The sequence below is a fragment of the Eurosta solidaginis genome, chromosome 1 (assembly GCF_040869045.1).
Source record: "Eurosta solidaginis isolate ZX-2024a chromosome 1, ASM4086904v1, whole genome shotgun sequence".
In the NCBI taxonomy this organism is placed as follows: domain Eukaryota; kingdom Metazoa; phylum Arthropoda; class Insecta; order Diptera; family Tephritidae; genus Eurosta; species Eurosta solidaginis.
This window is the reverse complement of record NC_090319.1, coordinates 336731260-336746846: the sequence shown is the minus strand read 5'-3', so window position 1 is coordinate 336746846 and position 15587 is coordinate 336731260. Positions and strand designations below refer to the sequence as shown.

The window sequence follows — 15587 nt, the reverse complement described above, 5'->3', positions numbered from 1 at the left end:
GAGAGGAGGCAAAGCTGGAACTGAAGCCGGACGACGTGTTTCCAGCTTGTTAGCGAAGCAGTAACAGTTTGTTATCCGTTTGGTATAGATATGTTATCGGCGAGGTGTGGTCAAGTTATCGGGTTGCTATGGAAGTGCTTTATATTTGTTAACGATACCAATTGTTTCCATGACCTACTGACGTCTTATCGACAAATTATAGGTGAGATATCGAAAAGTTATCGACATGTTACCAAAAAGAAATAAGCTATCAAAAACTTATCGAAATTCTGTCGTAAATTTATCGATTTATTGATAATGAAACAAATAGACTGAGCTAGGAAAAGCAAATGAGGAACCCCTAAGCTTCCTTTGTGCTCCCAACTTCGTCAGCATATTGCTTGCACTTCAAGGATGTTGATGGGCATTAAGTATTCTTTCGAATAGATTATCATTTGGGAAACCTTTCTTTCGCGGAAATGGGCCAAGGATCAACTTAAAAAAAATCTTATTTGAGGTGCATTTTGGTACATCGGACGCTTTATGGCAAAGTTAATATTAGGGACACTTCTCTTTGAAGGAAGTGCAACAGGAGCCGTTATATTCTAAAAAACTGTATTTTTGATAGGACTGTTTGGTAGATACGTAAATACCTAATACCTTAGCCTGTATTGATATATAGGATGCTCTTCTTCGTGAAGTGCAGAAGGAAACAACTTTTTAAAAAAAGTCAAATTGATGGTTCGATGGCCAGATTAAGAAAGCGAGAAACATCGGAATATGAATAGGTAGAGGTTGAAAGGAGCGGAACGGGGACAGGAGAGATAAAAGAGGGGGGATATAGTAGAGATACCGGAGAAGTAAAGGGATAGGAAGATGATCAGGGACGTGGAAAATTACGGAAACACGACAGGAAAGAAATGTAGGATAGTATTAATAACTAAACAAAACAGATTTTTCAAATCCTGTTTCTTTAGCAGCTGAGCCTCTAGCGACCACAAGTTCAATGGAAGTAGAAGAAAATGTGGTCATATTAAATCGTTTCCGAGATGGTCGGGCTTGTACCTTGATGGTGCTTGTTACTGGAACGTACCGGATATATATCCGGCAAAACTTCAGCTTCGATAACAATCCCCAAAAGCTTTAAGGGAGTGTCTTTATCGCTACAACAACAACAAACACAGTTATAAAAAACAAATTCAACAATTTTTTTATTTCCATAAATTTTCAACTCCAATTACAGATCTCTCAATTTCACACAAAGTTCTGGTAATCGAATAATGGATGAACGTGACATTTTCTTCTTCGGTAGTAAAAAAATTAAAAAGAAGACAACCGCAACAAATTTACAAAGGGATCCACAGCACTTCAAAGAATCAAAGCCTCAGGTGATCATATCACGGCCAACAGCAGAGGTAGACTATGGAACTGATAATCCACATGTCGGTCTTGCAATCGTGCTCAATCAAAAATATGTGAAGGGGCAAACAGTACGAAAAGGTACTGAAAAAGACGGTACAGATATCAAAGCATCCTTAGAGAATTATGGATTTGAGGTGCGGGTTTACAATGACTTGACACGAAACAAAATTTCACAACTTCTAAAATCAGGTATGAATTTCTGTGAGATATTAAAAACAAATCGTTATAACACAAAATCTACCAAAAAAAAGTTGCCGCTGAAGATCACAGTCAATTTGATTGTTTCGTATTGGTTGCTATGACTCATGGTGATAAGGGCAAAATAGGTGCAGCAGATGAGTTTTATTCGACGGAGGAACTATGGGAGCCATTATTGGGCGAAAAATGTCCGACACTTTTGGGTAAACCAAAAATATTTTTCATACAGGTAAATAATAACTGATTTATGTGGAATTACTTAGGTAACTCATGGAACTTTTTTTTTGTTTTCAGGCATGCCGTGGTAAGCGTGTGGATGAACCTGTTATGATGAGGATAGCCCTACGGTCTGCTTTTAGTTCAAGATCAGAATCGTATGAACATGCTACTTATGCCATTCCTTCAACTGCTGATCTGTTGGTCATGTATTCGACTTTCGAAGGTAAAGTTATTTTGCAAATATGGTCTTTCAATAAATAATAAAAGAGTAAACTTAAAACATCATTTGGTTAGGAATAGTTTCGAGAAGTACTCCTTGATTCTAACTGAGCTGGTAGAGTTGCTCAACATCATTTAGCCCAACCGTGGGTCTTTTCAGTTACCGCCAACCGTAATTAGTCCAAAATAGCATTTATAGGCAAAAGTGATTTTTCTTAGATTGTTGGCTTGTGATTAGCTTCGCTCCTTCGTTTGAAAATCGTACTGGATAGCGTATACTGGTCAAATGCTCTTTCATTCAAATGACTATCCGCATGGTGCTTGATAGTTTGGAAACCTAAGCCTGACATTGCGTTCCGCTGGGACTCGATATTAACCAATAGGTTACCTAGAGCATTTCGGACGTGCGAATCCGTCGGGCTTTTTTTTTATACTCAGCTGAGCAGAGCTCACAAAGTATATTAACTATGTTCACTTAACGGTAATCCGTAACGGCATAAACTAAACGAGATAGATATAGACTTCTATAAAAGAAATTCATTTAGCCATATCCGTCCGTCCGTCCGTGCGTCCGTAAACACGATAACTTTAGTAAATTTTGAGGTATCTTGATGAAATTTGGCGTGTAGGTTTCAGGGAGCTCCTCTCAGATTGCTATTTAAAATAAACGAAATCGGACTACAACCACGCCCACTTTTTCGATATCGAAAATTTCGAAAAACCGAAAAAGTGCGATAATTCATTTCCAAAGACGGATAAAGCGATGAAACTTGGTAAGTGCGTTGACCTTATGACGCAAAATAGAAAATTAGTAAAATTTTGTACAATGGGCGTGGCGCCGCCCACTTTTAAAAAAAGGTAATTTAAAAGTTTTGCAAGCTGTAATTATGCAGTCGTTGAAGATATCATAATGAAATTTGGCAGGCACGTTACTCCTATTACTGTATATGTGCTATAGAAAAATTAGCAGAATCGGATGATGAACACGCCCACTTTAAAAAAAAAAATTTTTAAGTTAAATTTTAACAAAAAATTTAATATCTTTCAATATATAAGTAAATTATATCAACATTCAAATCCAGTAATGATATGGTGCAACAAAGTACAAAAATAAAATAAAATTTCAAAATGGGCGTGGCTCCGCCCTTTTTCATTTAATTCGTCTAGAATACTTTTAATGCCATAAGTCGAACCAAAATTCACCAATGCCTGTGAAATTTGGTAGAGGCATAGATTCTATGACGGTAACTGTTTTCTGTGAAAATGGGCGAAATAGGTTAAAGCCACGCCTAGTTTTTATACACAGTCGACCTTTTGTCCTTCCGCTCGGCGCTTAACACGATAACTTGAGCAAAAATCGATATATCTTTATTAAACTTAGTTCACGTACTTATCTGAACTCACTTTACCTTGGTATAAAAAATTACCGAAATCCGACTATGACCACGCCCACTTTTCCGATATCGAAAATTACGAAAAATGAAAAAAATTCCATAATTCTATACCAAATATGGAAAAAGAGATGAAACATGGTAATTGGATTGGTTTATTCACGCAAAATACAACTTTAGAAAAAGCTTTGTAAAATGGGTGTGACACCTTCCAAATTAATTGAATAAAATGAAAAAGTTCTGCAGTGCGAAATCAAAAGCCCTTGGAATCTTGGCAGGAATACTGTTCGTGGTATTACATATACAAATAAATTAGCGGTACCCGACAGATGATGTTCTGAGTCACCCTGGTCCACATTTTCATCGATATTTCGAAAACGCCTTCACATATACAACTAAGGCCCACTCCCTTTTAAAATACCCATTAACAGCTTTCATTTGATACCCATATCGTACAAAGACATTCTAGAGTGACCTCTGGTCCACCTTTATGGCGATATCCCGAAATAGCGTCCACCTATAGAACTGTGGCCCACTCCCTTTTAAAATACTCTTTAATACCTTCCATTTGAAACCCATGTCATGCAAACACATTCCAGGGTTACCCTAGGTTCATTTTGCTAAATGGTGATTTTCCCTTATTTTATCTCCAAAGCTCTCAGCTGAGTGTGTAATGTTTGGTTACACCCGAACTTAGCCTTCCTTACTTGTTAAATATTAATAATAATATTAATAAATGGGTAGAACTATAGCAAGTCAACACTAAATTTCCTTCGACACACACCGTCAGCATTACGGGAGGATGATCTCATCTTCTGGAGAATTCTTTCCTAAAATACTTTAATGACCATCCCATGCACTTTTGACACAGTCCAATAATATGGTGCTACACTTGGACAGCTATAAACAGAGTCTTATAAAACGTGGCCTTTGTTTGTCAAGAAATTACTTTATTTTCTATTTGCCTAATAGCTGAAATCCTTCACAGTCTCGAACATATGTCTGTGAACCGTGATGGGACGGACTTTTTAGGGCCCATGATATCAATATATTCAAAATTTGATATCGTCAAAGAGGTTCTTACTTATTTTAGGGTTACCTTAGGTTAGGACTAAGAGCACACTTGGATCGGCTGGCTCCTTCTTAAACCACCGAATATGCCGCTCCCCTTTTATGTGTGTAAAATGTTTAACGAATTTGTCTTTCTTAGGTAGCATAGGATGCCTTTGATGTCAGCAAAGCTAAACTAAGCTAAACGGGTGATTATGTACATATTCGGACATTTCATATATGCTTTAAATAGAGCAGATCTTTCTCGGTGAATACGAGCACGAGCCATTGTTTGCGCGTGGCCAATGGAGGAGGGAAATAGCTCAACTGGATTGACTGAACCTTTATAGTGGCCTCCTATCCCCAGCGGCAGAAGTGGCAATATGCATATTTGTCGACACTAAAACCCACTGACCCGAAGCTTGCTTAGGCCAAAGAAATTATTCCCTCGGCAGTTGGGCTGGTACCAGAAGGTGCTAGTACCGTAGCGTACATGATTTCTTTGGATTCTTTGGTATGAGCCATCGAGCAACTTCCTTTATGATTGTTAGTTTTGCCTGAAAGACTTAAGGAGTGCTAAAAATCTTCTGAACTGCCCACATTTATAACACGTTTTGTGTCATGGCGGTAAGGGATTCTGGCTCCAGAATAGAGATATAATCACATTCCTGTCTCTCTGAGATTCGGAGAACGAAAAACTAGTTGTTATGAGATATTCGGTTCAGGACAACTCACTTCGATTTTACTTAACAAGTCTTTAGGGTGTGAAATAAGCATTGCGGCTGAGCACTTCACTCTAATCATCATGCTGACTATGCTATATATTTCGAGGGGCGTCCACCAAACCTTAATACCTATAATAATATGGTTGTAGCAACCGCTGTGTGCACTCAGTGTATATTGCGTGGCCTTAAAAACCATTTTGTCCACTTCTTCTTTAGAGGCATAGAAGGTTACCTTGATGTTTTATAGTTCAATCTACTGTCTAGAGAAGCTCTGAGGCTTCTTACTTCCGGTTAAAGTTGGATTCTCCTATTCTAAGGAAGTAATTGGTGATTTGTGTCCAAATGTTATTTCGCAAAGCTAAAGACTATAGATCTCCAAGTTTTCGAAAAATGTAGTCACTATAATAGTGAAGTTCAAATAAGCGCACTAATGCAAATTTTTTTCATACCGAAACGTTAGTTAAGCTCATTAATTTGCATATATGTATTTTCAGACTATTATTCCTTCCGCAACAGTGTGACTGGTTCGTGGTTCATTCAAAGTCTTTGCAGTATTTTAAACGAGTCTGCCAAAGCTGAGGAGGCAGAAACGGAAGGTGTGGAGTTTTTTCGCCTACTTACCGCTGTTAATCGCAAAGTAGCTTATGAATATCAATCTTATCATACAAGCGAGTTATACGACCAAAAAAAAGAAATGCCCAACTTTATGTCAACACTAACAAAGACGTTCTATTTGAAAAGGAAACATAAAAAGGTCAATCCTACTATCAACGCTATCCCAGAGGTGGAAGGTGACAAGGATGAAGATGACAAAAATAAAGATGGAAAAGACGAAGATGACAAATATGAAAATGACACATTCAAGAAAATTGATCGCATTTTCAATCAAAACAAAAATGATTTAATCTTCTGTTAAAAGAATACCAATTTAAACAGTACACTGCCTTTAAGTACAGTTTACACTAGTCGATTTACTGGTCGACGAGAAAATCGTGTGATGTAGCAAAACCCTTAGTTTTTAAGTATTTGTAGGAAAAAATTTATTAAATATAAAATGTGCACTAAAAATTTCTGCAGTAAATCTGATGACATTGCTGTACAATAGTCGTCACGAAGTACCTAAGCATCTTGCAACGACTAGCAGCAGTTGTTTGTACCCAGAGGCTAATGCTAATAAAATCACAAAATCTGAGGTTAGGTTATGACCACACACTACCTTATCGACTTCGAGTGAGTTATGTAACATATCGGAAACGCCTTTGACATCAAATGACCAGTAGGTCAGTATGAGGCAATTCTTAATGTCAAGTCTTGACCTAATGAAAACCCAGTATTTGCAATTATTTTCTTTTTGTTATATTCATACGATATATCATGGTGGAACCATACAGGTGACATTCGTAAATCAGCTGATTGGAACTTTTTTTATCTGATTTGACATTGCAACTTCTGGCTCAGTACGATTTTGATATGGAGTCATAGAATTACAGAAACAAAATACATGGAATGTTTGTGTTTATTTGTATGTATGTCGCCCTGCTACCACCTTGTATGGTTCCGCCATGCGATGTATTTTGGGGTGTGGTTCTATATCTGGGCCAGTATTCTCAGATGCACATGGAAACAAGTGATCGAACGCCTGCTATTGTGGAGCCAATAAAATATAGAAATATGTAGCCTAGGAACACCAATTTTGATACGATACCATAACATATCAACACTTTTTCTAGAAAGTATTCGCTCATAGCTGGCAAATCACTAGACCTTTCTTGTTTTGTAGTATAACGAAAAGTTTCGTTCTGCCACAAACCCATTTTCAAAATTTCATATTTTCTGCCAGTCACCCCTAAAAAAAATAGTTTTTCTATTGTATGGTATTTTGCAGAAAGTTATGAGAGTAGTGGGTCACATCAAAATGCGCCCATGGTAGATATATTTGTGCTTGTGATATGGGTATCGATATCAAGTATTTTTGTTTCGATATTATTTGAAATGGTTAGATACACAATTTCAACCATTTCTGACGGCCTGGTGAATGCAAATACTGACGCTTTCGCCCTTCAGAAAGAGCGATGGATGATGCAAGTCAAAATAGCAATCATCGTGACGTCTACCACAGTGGCCAAGAAATCAAAAAGAAAGGTTGAGTTGCAGTCTTTGGTTTATGCTCTTTAGACAAGATTCAGTATACACAATAAAACATCTCCCAACGGAGAGATTATTCGACTTCCTCGGGGATCTACAGCCCCATGTTCCATCATGAGAAGATCCACCCAGCTATTTTGCCATCAGCTGATATAAAACCATGAAACAAAATCAATCAATTCATGACGAACGGCTGACAAAGCACGAAGGTCTTAGATATGGGCAACCAAACCCCGTATGTGCAGCGAAGGAAGTGAATACAATTACAGTAGGGAAGTTTTTTGCTGTGAAGTAGATCGCGTAACATACAGCTGACGATTTCAGCACTCGACAGTCGTTCTTGAGAGAGCGGAGAGAGCATATTTCTGGCCTATAGGCATCATCGTTGCAGTCTATAGGGTTCTAGCGAGACACAAAGACAAAATTGTTACGAGAAGGAGCTACGCCCCATTTCCAACTAGAATACTACACCAATCCGCGTAAAATCGCATCAAGACTGCCTTGCGTCAGAAAACCGTGAAGATGGAGGTCTTCGGAGCTGGGTTAAAAAGAAAATTGCTGCAGAGCAATAAAGTTATTTAACGGAGGGTGCGAAAGATTGTCGATAAACTTTTTTCATCTTATTAGTGCAGTTGAATGCATGGTTAGTCTGCAACAGCATTACTTGTTGCTATCAGAGAAATAATTGGAGCAGCTGGCCTTTTACATTGTTAACAGACGTTGACATTAAGAACTTCGGCTATTTGGGAGGCGTCTTTTACAACGAAAACATTATGAGCCTAGAAATATAACGGAGTGCTACTTCGCACTAAGGGAGAACAAAAAGCACATCTATAAGTCCCTCTTATACCTACCCTGATATATGGTTCCGAATAATAGACGGTGCCTAAAGAGGATTGGATGGTCCTTGAAGTATTCGATTGAAAAGTTCTCCTGAAGTTGTGTGATACCTCACTTGATATCAACGGCGGTTTTTCAGAGTGCAATTAGATTCAAAATGTACTAGCAAATATAAACTACGGACTTCGTTGGTTAAGTCGTTCTGCGAATGGGTATGGAGACGCGCTGTCCCCAAATTTATTTCTAGGATCAGGCGACTTTGGCAGCATAGAAAGTGGCATACTTTTACTGAGTTGGAAGAACAGGTGAAGGACACATTGGCTTGTCTTATTTTTACCAGTTGTCTACACATAAAACGAATGACTCAAGTACTTTGTCGCGAGACGGCTAAGTTACTAGGAAAGTAAACGACTTTATATATTTGCTAAAAAGAAAACACTGCAATAAGAGAGAGAAATAGTTGTCTGATTCAGCTCTCCCATTCTGATAACACTCTATGTTTGATAAGATAAAAATAGCTTCTAATATTCATTTCAGTAAATCGTGCACTACTTGTTAGCCAAATTCAGTTCTTGCGCGTTAGTTGAGCTCGACACTACTCTTTAAGTGTTTAGATAATAGTCATTACATTTTTTATTCGGCGCCAGTCATCGGCTTCAAAATAGGCAATTGTAACCCATATAGTAAGGCTAATCGCAACGGAGGCAGTGACGCCATGTCGGATGAGACTGATTTTAAGCTCTTTACAAGTAAGAAATCCAAAGCCAAACATGACAAGGCCGATGCAGCACAAGTATTTCCGCAAAATCATGACATCTACAAACCTTCGAATCAAATAATTATATCACGTCCCACTTACGAAGAATTCTATGCGAATAATAATCCACATGTGGGTATTGCCGTTATACTCAATCACAAGTATTGTAAGGGCCAAAAAGATCGTATGGGTACGGAAAGAGATCGTGATACGGTAGCCGATATGTTATTGTCATATGGTTTCGATGTACGCATTTTTAATGATCTGACCTTCGAAAAAGTGGACGGACATTTAAAAGACAGTAAGTATGTATATGCATATATTCTGTAATACATTTTTAGGCTTAGCGAAATTATCAGTTCAGTTATTACCGATAAAATGGAGAGATAATGCTTCATATACTATGCTTGGCGTTCATTAACCATTTATACGGCTGAATGTAGTCATGAGTATAGGGTCGAGTTCGAACTTTAAATAATTTATGTACATATTCACATTAGGGCGGGTCGATTTAAAAATCGATCATTGCTCTGTGAAAATCGTATTCTAGGGATCAAAATAAGAAAATTTGCCGAAGGAACCATACCTCTAAAACGAATTCTGATGCCCCTCCCCCACCCCAATCTGGGTCGAACTTTTGGGTAGGGGCAAATTTTGAAAAATCCCACTTTGACCCATTTAGAGTTCTCCAATCGAGTACAAATGTATGACCGACCCTCACTAACTTTGAAGGCCCGACCCACCGATGCCAGTGGCATACCCCCTGGAACATCCCTGTTCGATTTTTGGAAATGTTTGTATGGTGAACCCCCAGGGGGTTCCAGGGGGTGTGCCACTGGCATCGGTGGTTCAATGAGGTATATTGCTTAAACATGTAGAGAAAATACAGAGACCCGGTTTATTGATATTCTTGTGAAGACAAAGGCTAACGGGAGGACGGGAGAGGCAGAACGACAATAGAGCCTTGCGACGTCAACCGCATAGTCATGAGAAGGGGAGCAAAATTCAGTACGAGGCTGTTGGTTTTGTAGAAGGAGAGAGAGGGTCAGAAGCAAAAGTATTGTTGTTCACGCAGTGAGCCACATCAAGGCGATGTTAATTCCGTCGACGTGAATAGGACTAATTTTATTAAAAACCAGAAAATGCAAACGATAGCTGCCCCATCTTGACATAAAAGTATGTTTGACGATTTCGTGTGTGGAAGGAAGTGGTTTTTAGAAAAACCAACTTTCATGATGTAACATCTCCCAACGGCTTGAGGGTGATTAACTTCGACAAATATGGAAAAACAGTACCAGGCTCGAGCATAACAAGATACGCTAAGTTACTCTAGATCGCTGTCTCTTGATCGAAGAACACGAAACCAAAGAGATCGCGTCTTGATTGACGGTAAGCATAGCATTATGTATGTGAGTATACTACGAAGTCGAAATGCCGACTCGGACCATTAATTCGTGGCACAAGGGAATTTGGGCTGTGAGAAGCTACTCACGCCACATACAGCTGAAAATTTAGTACATCAGTGTTAATAACGCTTCTTCATAACACTTGCATAACGCTCGGAAACCCAACATATACTATAGAGTTACGGGCGCAGCAACATACAGGGTATTAAAGCGTTATCATGAGACCAAAAAGGGAGACAGACGTTTTTTACATAGAAGAAGGTATTTTTGTGCGGTCAAGTCCTGCACGAAAGAAAGCGAGGAGGAATAGTGTCGTAGCAGTAAAGAGTCCCTCGATGCGCTTAGATCATAGGCAGTGATGACTTTCTTTAAGTTTAAATCGTCGGGTTCAGATGGTATATGCTACAAATGTACATTAGAGCGATCGTGGCTCAAGATAATGTTTGCATGGTGTATAATACTCAATCATGAGCTCTTCTCTTGGAGAACTGCTCGTATCATAACAAAAGCGGTGAGGATGAGCCATATGTATCCCAACTCCTTATACAGGCCTATTAGCTTGAAAACAGATGCTGTATGAGACCACGAAATCGGAGAACAGAAGCACGCCCCAGATCGGTTTGTTATCATCTTGACTTTGGATGCTCGCATTCAATCTACTGTTCAGGCGTTACAGTGTGGGCCCTGTCAAACTGACGGCGTACGCAGATGGAGTTGAAATTGCAACAAGTTGAAAATACCTGCCAACAAATAGCTCCCTAGTGAATTGGGCGCATTTAGAGATACATACCTGCCAGTCTTTTTTCTGGTTGACAGTCAATGCGGAGAGTGCGGTTCTGGTCTTACTTACAATGAAGGTCACAAATTGCATTAGTTGCAGAAAGAAAATTGATACAATTCTGTGTTCATATTCTGAGCTAGCGATATTAGGGGCGACACAGCTATCAGGTCTAGAAACAGCAAGTAGGCTAGGTATTACAAGGCTAAAACATAGGCATATAATAAAGGTTCTGGTATTTGATGAGCCTTTTCAGTTTTCTCGTCAAACAAACTTTTGGTAACGCTATGGCTGCATTCTGTCTATGTAAGCCCGTCCCAGGCAATTCAACCCAAGTTGATCCTGCACAAAATCATGCCGGGGCACTCATGAGGTACATTGCTCACTACACTCGATACTTCTAGACATACCAAGCATTTACAGTTTCCCAGTTTTCTTCTTTATATAGTTCAAGTACAAAAGACCAGGTTGGATCAGGGTAAAATCTTATAAAGGGTTACCACGACAAAGAATGTAGGACATACATATGTACGTAGACATACATTTTTTTTGTAGAAAAATTTATTACTTTTTATTTTATCTTTCAGTTGCAAAAGAGGATCACACAAACAATGATTGCTTCGTGTTGGTCATTATGTCACATGGCGCCGAAGGTCGCGTCTATGCAAGTGATATGAGTTATCCGGTGGAACGTTTGTGGCAACCATTCTTAGGTAGCAATTGCAGCAGTTTAATTAATAAACCAAAAATATTCTTCGTCCAGGTATATAAATTGAGAAATACTTATTTCAATATTTCAGTTCATATAAGTAAAACTTCATCTTTGTACTGTTATTAGGCTTGCCGCGGCGAACGTTTAGACAAACCTGTAGTTTTTAATGAATTTGCTGTGATGACTCGTCAGTTAGAGGTTCCTAGGGAGTTCGAAGAAAATCCGCCTGTGATAAGCTATGCCATACCAAACACCGCCGATCTTTTAGTAATGTATTCGACATTTGAAAGTTAGAGGAGATTTGACAAGACTTAACTTTTATGAAATAACTCAAAATCTATTCTTTTCAGAGTATTATTCATTTCGTAATGTTGAAAATGGTTCCTGGTTCATTCAAGGCCTTTGTGAGGTTTTTACTGCGGCTGCGAAAAACCCAAAAGCAAGTACAGAAGGCTTCGATCTTTTACGATTGTTGACAGCTGTCAATCGCAAGGTCGCTTATGAATATCAATCATTTGCCAAAGTGGAAGTGTTGAATCAAATGAAAGAGATGCCAAACTTTCTCTCAACGCTGACGAAAACATTTCATCTCAAGGTCAAAAGTCAATATAAGTAAATTAATCATTAACATAAATTTTTAAAATAATTTGAATCAAGTAATGTGAGACCCCTTTTTATATAATAAGCACCGTAACATTATAAACACTTTTCATAATATTCGATAAAAAAAAATCTATATGAAATCAGAGCGTTGAAGGGTAGTCAGTAACTATTGATACAAATTTTTGGTTCGTAACTATACCTAAAGTACTAAATACGTAGGTACTAGTGCGATATTAACTAGAATTTCTCTAGGTCTTAAGTCGACAGTTTGGGTTTTTATGTCTCCTATATATGTAACATATATTTAATAAATATGCTATCTACACAAAAAAAACTGGTACTAGCTTTAAGTAGCTTCGACAATGAGTATGCTTTCTTTCAGTGATTTGAATGATAGCAGAAGGCGCAGAATAATCAAGAATTTCTTAAGACTCGTTACAGTATGTAGACCCTCCCTAAGAGCGCAAAATCATTTGGCGCAAGCATCGTGCGCATTGGCAAGTGCCTATAACTTTCGGCGAGTAGCCGGTATTTGACCTTGCAGGGCTTTATTGCTAGTGACTGGATGCTACTTCTGTTACTTTTGCTCACTGAAAAGAGTACAGATGTTCACCCCAGCGGGTTAGGCGTTCAGAATATTCCCGCGGTAGGTATGCCTGTCGTAAGAGGCGACTAAAATACCAGATTCAAGGGGCTGTGTAGCGCAACCCTTCAGGTTGCCAGCGCAATATGTAGCTTCTCCAAACCCAATTGTTAACCTCACCTATCCGCGGCGAATCCTGTTTCACTAACAGACGAGGATCTGGCGACCCCAAGCTCCTCATGGAACTTGGGGGTGGGGAGGGAGTTGATGGCCTGAAGGTTTAATATGGCCACATAAATCGTTCCCGAGATGGTCGGGCTAGCAACTTAATTGTGCTGTGGTACCAGAGCGTACCGGATCTGTATCCGGCAAAGGACCATTACATCGATAACACTCCCCAAAGCCTTCGGGGAGCAACCTTATCGCTACAACAACAACAACAACAGTACTGATGTTCTGGTGCAGTTGATCAATATTATGGTAGTCGAATCAATAGTCAACGCTTCGGTAGTAGATCCTTATGGTACTAGCCCGATTACAACGGGACCTGTTTGATGGCCCATGGAGTCTTAGGGCATATGGTTTTTAGTCGCCACTTACGACCAGCATGTTGGGAATCATCGAGCTGTCTATCCTATAGCCACCCAGCGACATTCCTGAACTTATCAAATTATTAATATATTTGTATCGCTTCTTTCCAATTTTGCAAAATTTATATCATATCTGTCGTAATAAAATATATATATATAACTTATAAAATTATGTTGCTGCCCTACATTTGTTTACACTGTGTGCATGTTATTTCACTTCATAAAATTATCGAAATTATATATTGATAGGAAGAAAAAAAAATAAATTGAATAGTTTAGATTTATGACACATTTTACCTTAGCAGGGTGCGATTTTATTGAATTTTGTTCAATTAAGCACCTTTAATCAATTGCAAAATTATCTATTGTAATATGAGAAATACTTTCAAAATAGAATAAGCCCCTAATTCACGTATGCATAATAAAATAATTTAATTGTTGCCTATGCTACGGAATTACGAAATTGGGTACTTTTCGAGGTTGGGCACCGGTACTCAATTTGAAAATACTGAGTTTCGACAAATACTGAACGAACCACAGCCGCTGCCTATTACATAATAGTGAGACTGAAAGCTTAGTTCAATTATTCTTGCATGTTGAAACTGAATTAGCTGGGATGTCAGCTTAGGGGAGGTTCCATGAGAAAGTAAACCTTGGTGGGGGGATAATTTTTCTTTTAAAATTAGACATAGTGTGAATATAATTGTTATAAAAACCTTCAGTCTCCCCAAAAATGTTTAATTTAATCTTTAAATTTATTTTCAATACTTTTTTTTTAAATAGCGTGATTTGTGAAATCTGTCGAATGACTTGTAGTTAAAGCCCCGAAACATAAGCAATTTTTCATGTAGATGAGTTTAACATAATCTTATGCATTATGAGTAGATTACACGTATTTTTATGGAGAACGCCAGATCGAGCGACACTGGCGCCATCTGACATGAAAAAGTAGCCATATTCCAACTTTTTTTGCAAGCAAAGCATAGTAAGAAGATTTGATTTTTGAGGGTGCTTTTTGATTTGGCTAAGTGTGCTTTCACACTTTGCAATTGAAATTATTTTTCCCACTGGTTGATAATTTTCTAAAATTTTTCACAGTTTTAACAAATGAATAGAACACAAAATATTGTTACGAATATTAGCAAAACTAAGGAGTGCTACCATCTCTAAGCCGATGCTAAGCAGAGACGTGAATTCACATCCATAGATCAATCATTATGTATCTACATAAACGAAACAATAATTGCGTCTACACATATGTACCATGTACGAATACGAGCAGCGGAGAGTCAATGCACAAACACATGCATATATCTGAGATACTCCTATAAGTATGCAATGAGAAAAAATATAAAATTGTGCAATTGTAGTTACAGCTGAGAAGTTTGAGAGCTGCTCGACTAGTAGATCCTGGAAGCGCCTAGAAGATGCGAAGGTTGAAATCAAAGAGTATAAAAGGCGGAAATTGTAGAGGCGCTGGAATTCAGTTTGATTTGAGATTTCGATTAAGGCGCTATCTAGCGAGCAAGAGCAGTATTATTTTGAATAGTAGAGTTTCATTTGAGCTATCAATCAGTTTGGTTATTAAGCAAGCTATTCGTTGCACAGTTTGAGTGTTATTGTGAAGTTCTTTAATAAAGGCCATTTTGCATTATTACATATTGGAGTTATTTATTCAAGAGTTCAGTGATTCGAACTCAGCAGAAAAAGGGCAAATAAGAGGATTGCAAGTAAATTCGTTACAATTGGTGTCAGAAGAGGAATTGTTGAATAAATTCCAGAGGACAACAAGGACATGGCAAAGTTCAGTGAATTGAAGATCCAGCAACTAAAGAAGGAGTTGGAGAGCCGTGGATTGAATACAAGCGGCGTTAAACTCGAACTTCAGGCACGGCTACGAGAGGCAATGGAAGCAGAAGGAATCGATGTGGAAGAGTATGTCTTTCATCTTGATGGGGAGGAGACAACAA

At 38.4% G+C, this 15587-nt stretch overlaps 2 protein-coding genes across 3 annotated transcripts in view; both read left to right on the top strand.

The window, feature by feature from the left end:
- The window catches only part of LOC137237912 (caspase-3-like), a 69133-nt gene extending 61447 nt beyond the window's left edge, over positions 1–7686 (top strand). The window contains exons 2-5 of the mRNA XM_067762280.1: positions 1223–1590; positions 1653–1828; positions 1894–2041; positions 5698–7686. Coding sequence (XP_067618381.1) covers positions 1260–1590; positions 1653–1828; positions 1894–2041; positions 5698–6119 — 1077 coding nt within the window. The 5' untranslated portion in view covers positions 1223–1259 and the 3' untranslated portion in view covers positions 6120–7686. The remainder of the gene's footprint in view (positions 1–1222; positions 1591–1652; positions 1829–1893; positions 2042–5697) is intronic.
- Positions 7687–7701: 15 nt separating this feature from the next.
- On the top strand, positions 7702–12762 carry LOC137237909 (caspase-3-like). 2 transcript variants are annotated; one of them, XM_067762265.1, is made up of 4 exons: positions 7702–9246; positions 11717–11892; positions 11968–12108; positions 12192–12762. In XM_067762265.1, the coding sequence occupies exons 1-4, from the start codon at positions 8904–8906 to the stop codon at positions 12315–12317; spliced, it is 786 nt and encodes a 261-aa protein (XP_067618366.1). In that variant the 5' UTR covers positions 7702–8903; the 3' UTR covers positions 12318–12762. The 2 variants fall into 2 exon arrangements, with proteins under 2 accessions (XP_067618366.1, XP_067618365.1); XM_067762264.1 differs by having other exon boundaries at positions 11968–12130.
- The last annotated feature ends 2825 nt before the right edge of the window (positions 12763–15587 follow it).

What these genes read in the sequence shown, in the direction of transcription:
- LOC137237909 (XM_067762264.1), top strand. Translation starts at nt 8,904, where the DNA reads ATGTCGGATGAGACTGATTTTAAGCTCTTTACAAGTAAGAAATCCAAA. An exon ending in CAAAAATATTCTTCGTCCAG is followed by an intron (nt 11,893 to 11,967) that starts GTATATAAATTG and finishes TACTGTTATTAG; the next exon opens with GCTTGCCGCGGCGAACGTTT. An exon ending in AATGTATTCGACATTTGAAA is followed by an intron (nt 12,131 to 12,191) that starts GTTAGAGGAGAT and finishes TATTCTTTTCAG; the next exon opens with AGTATTATTCATTTCGTAAT.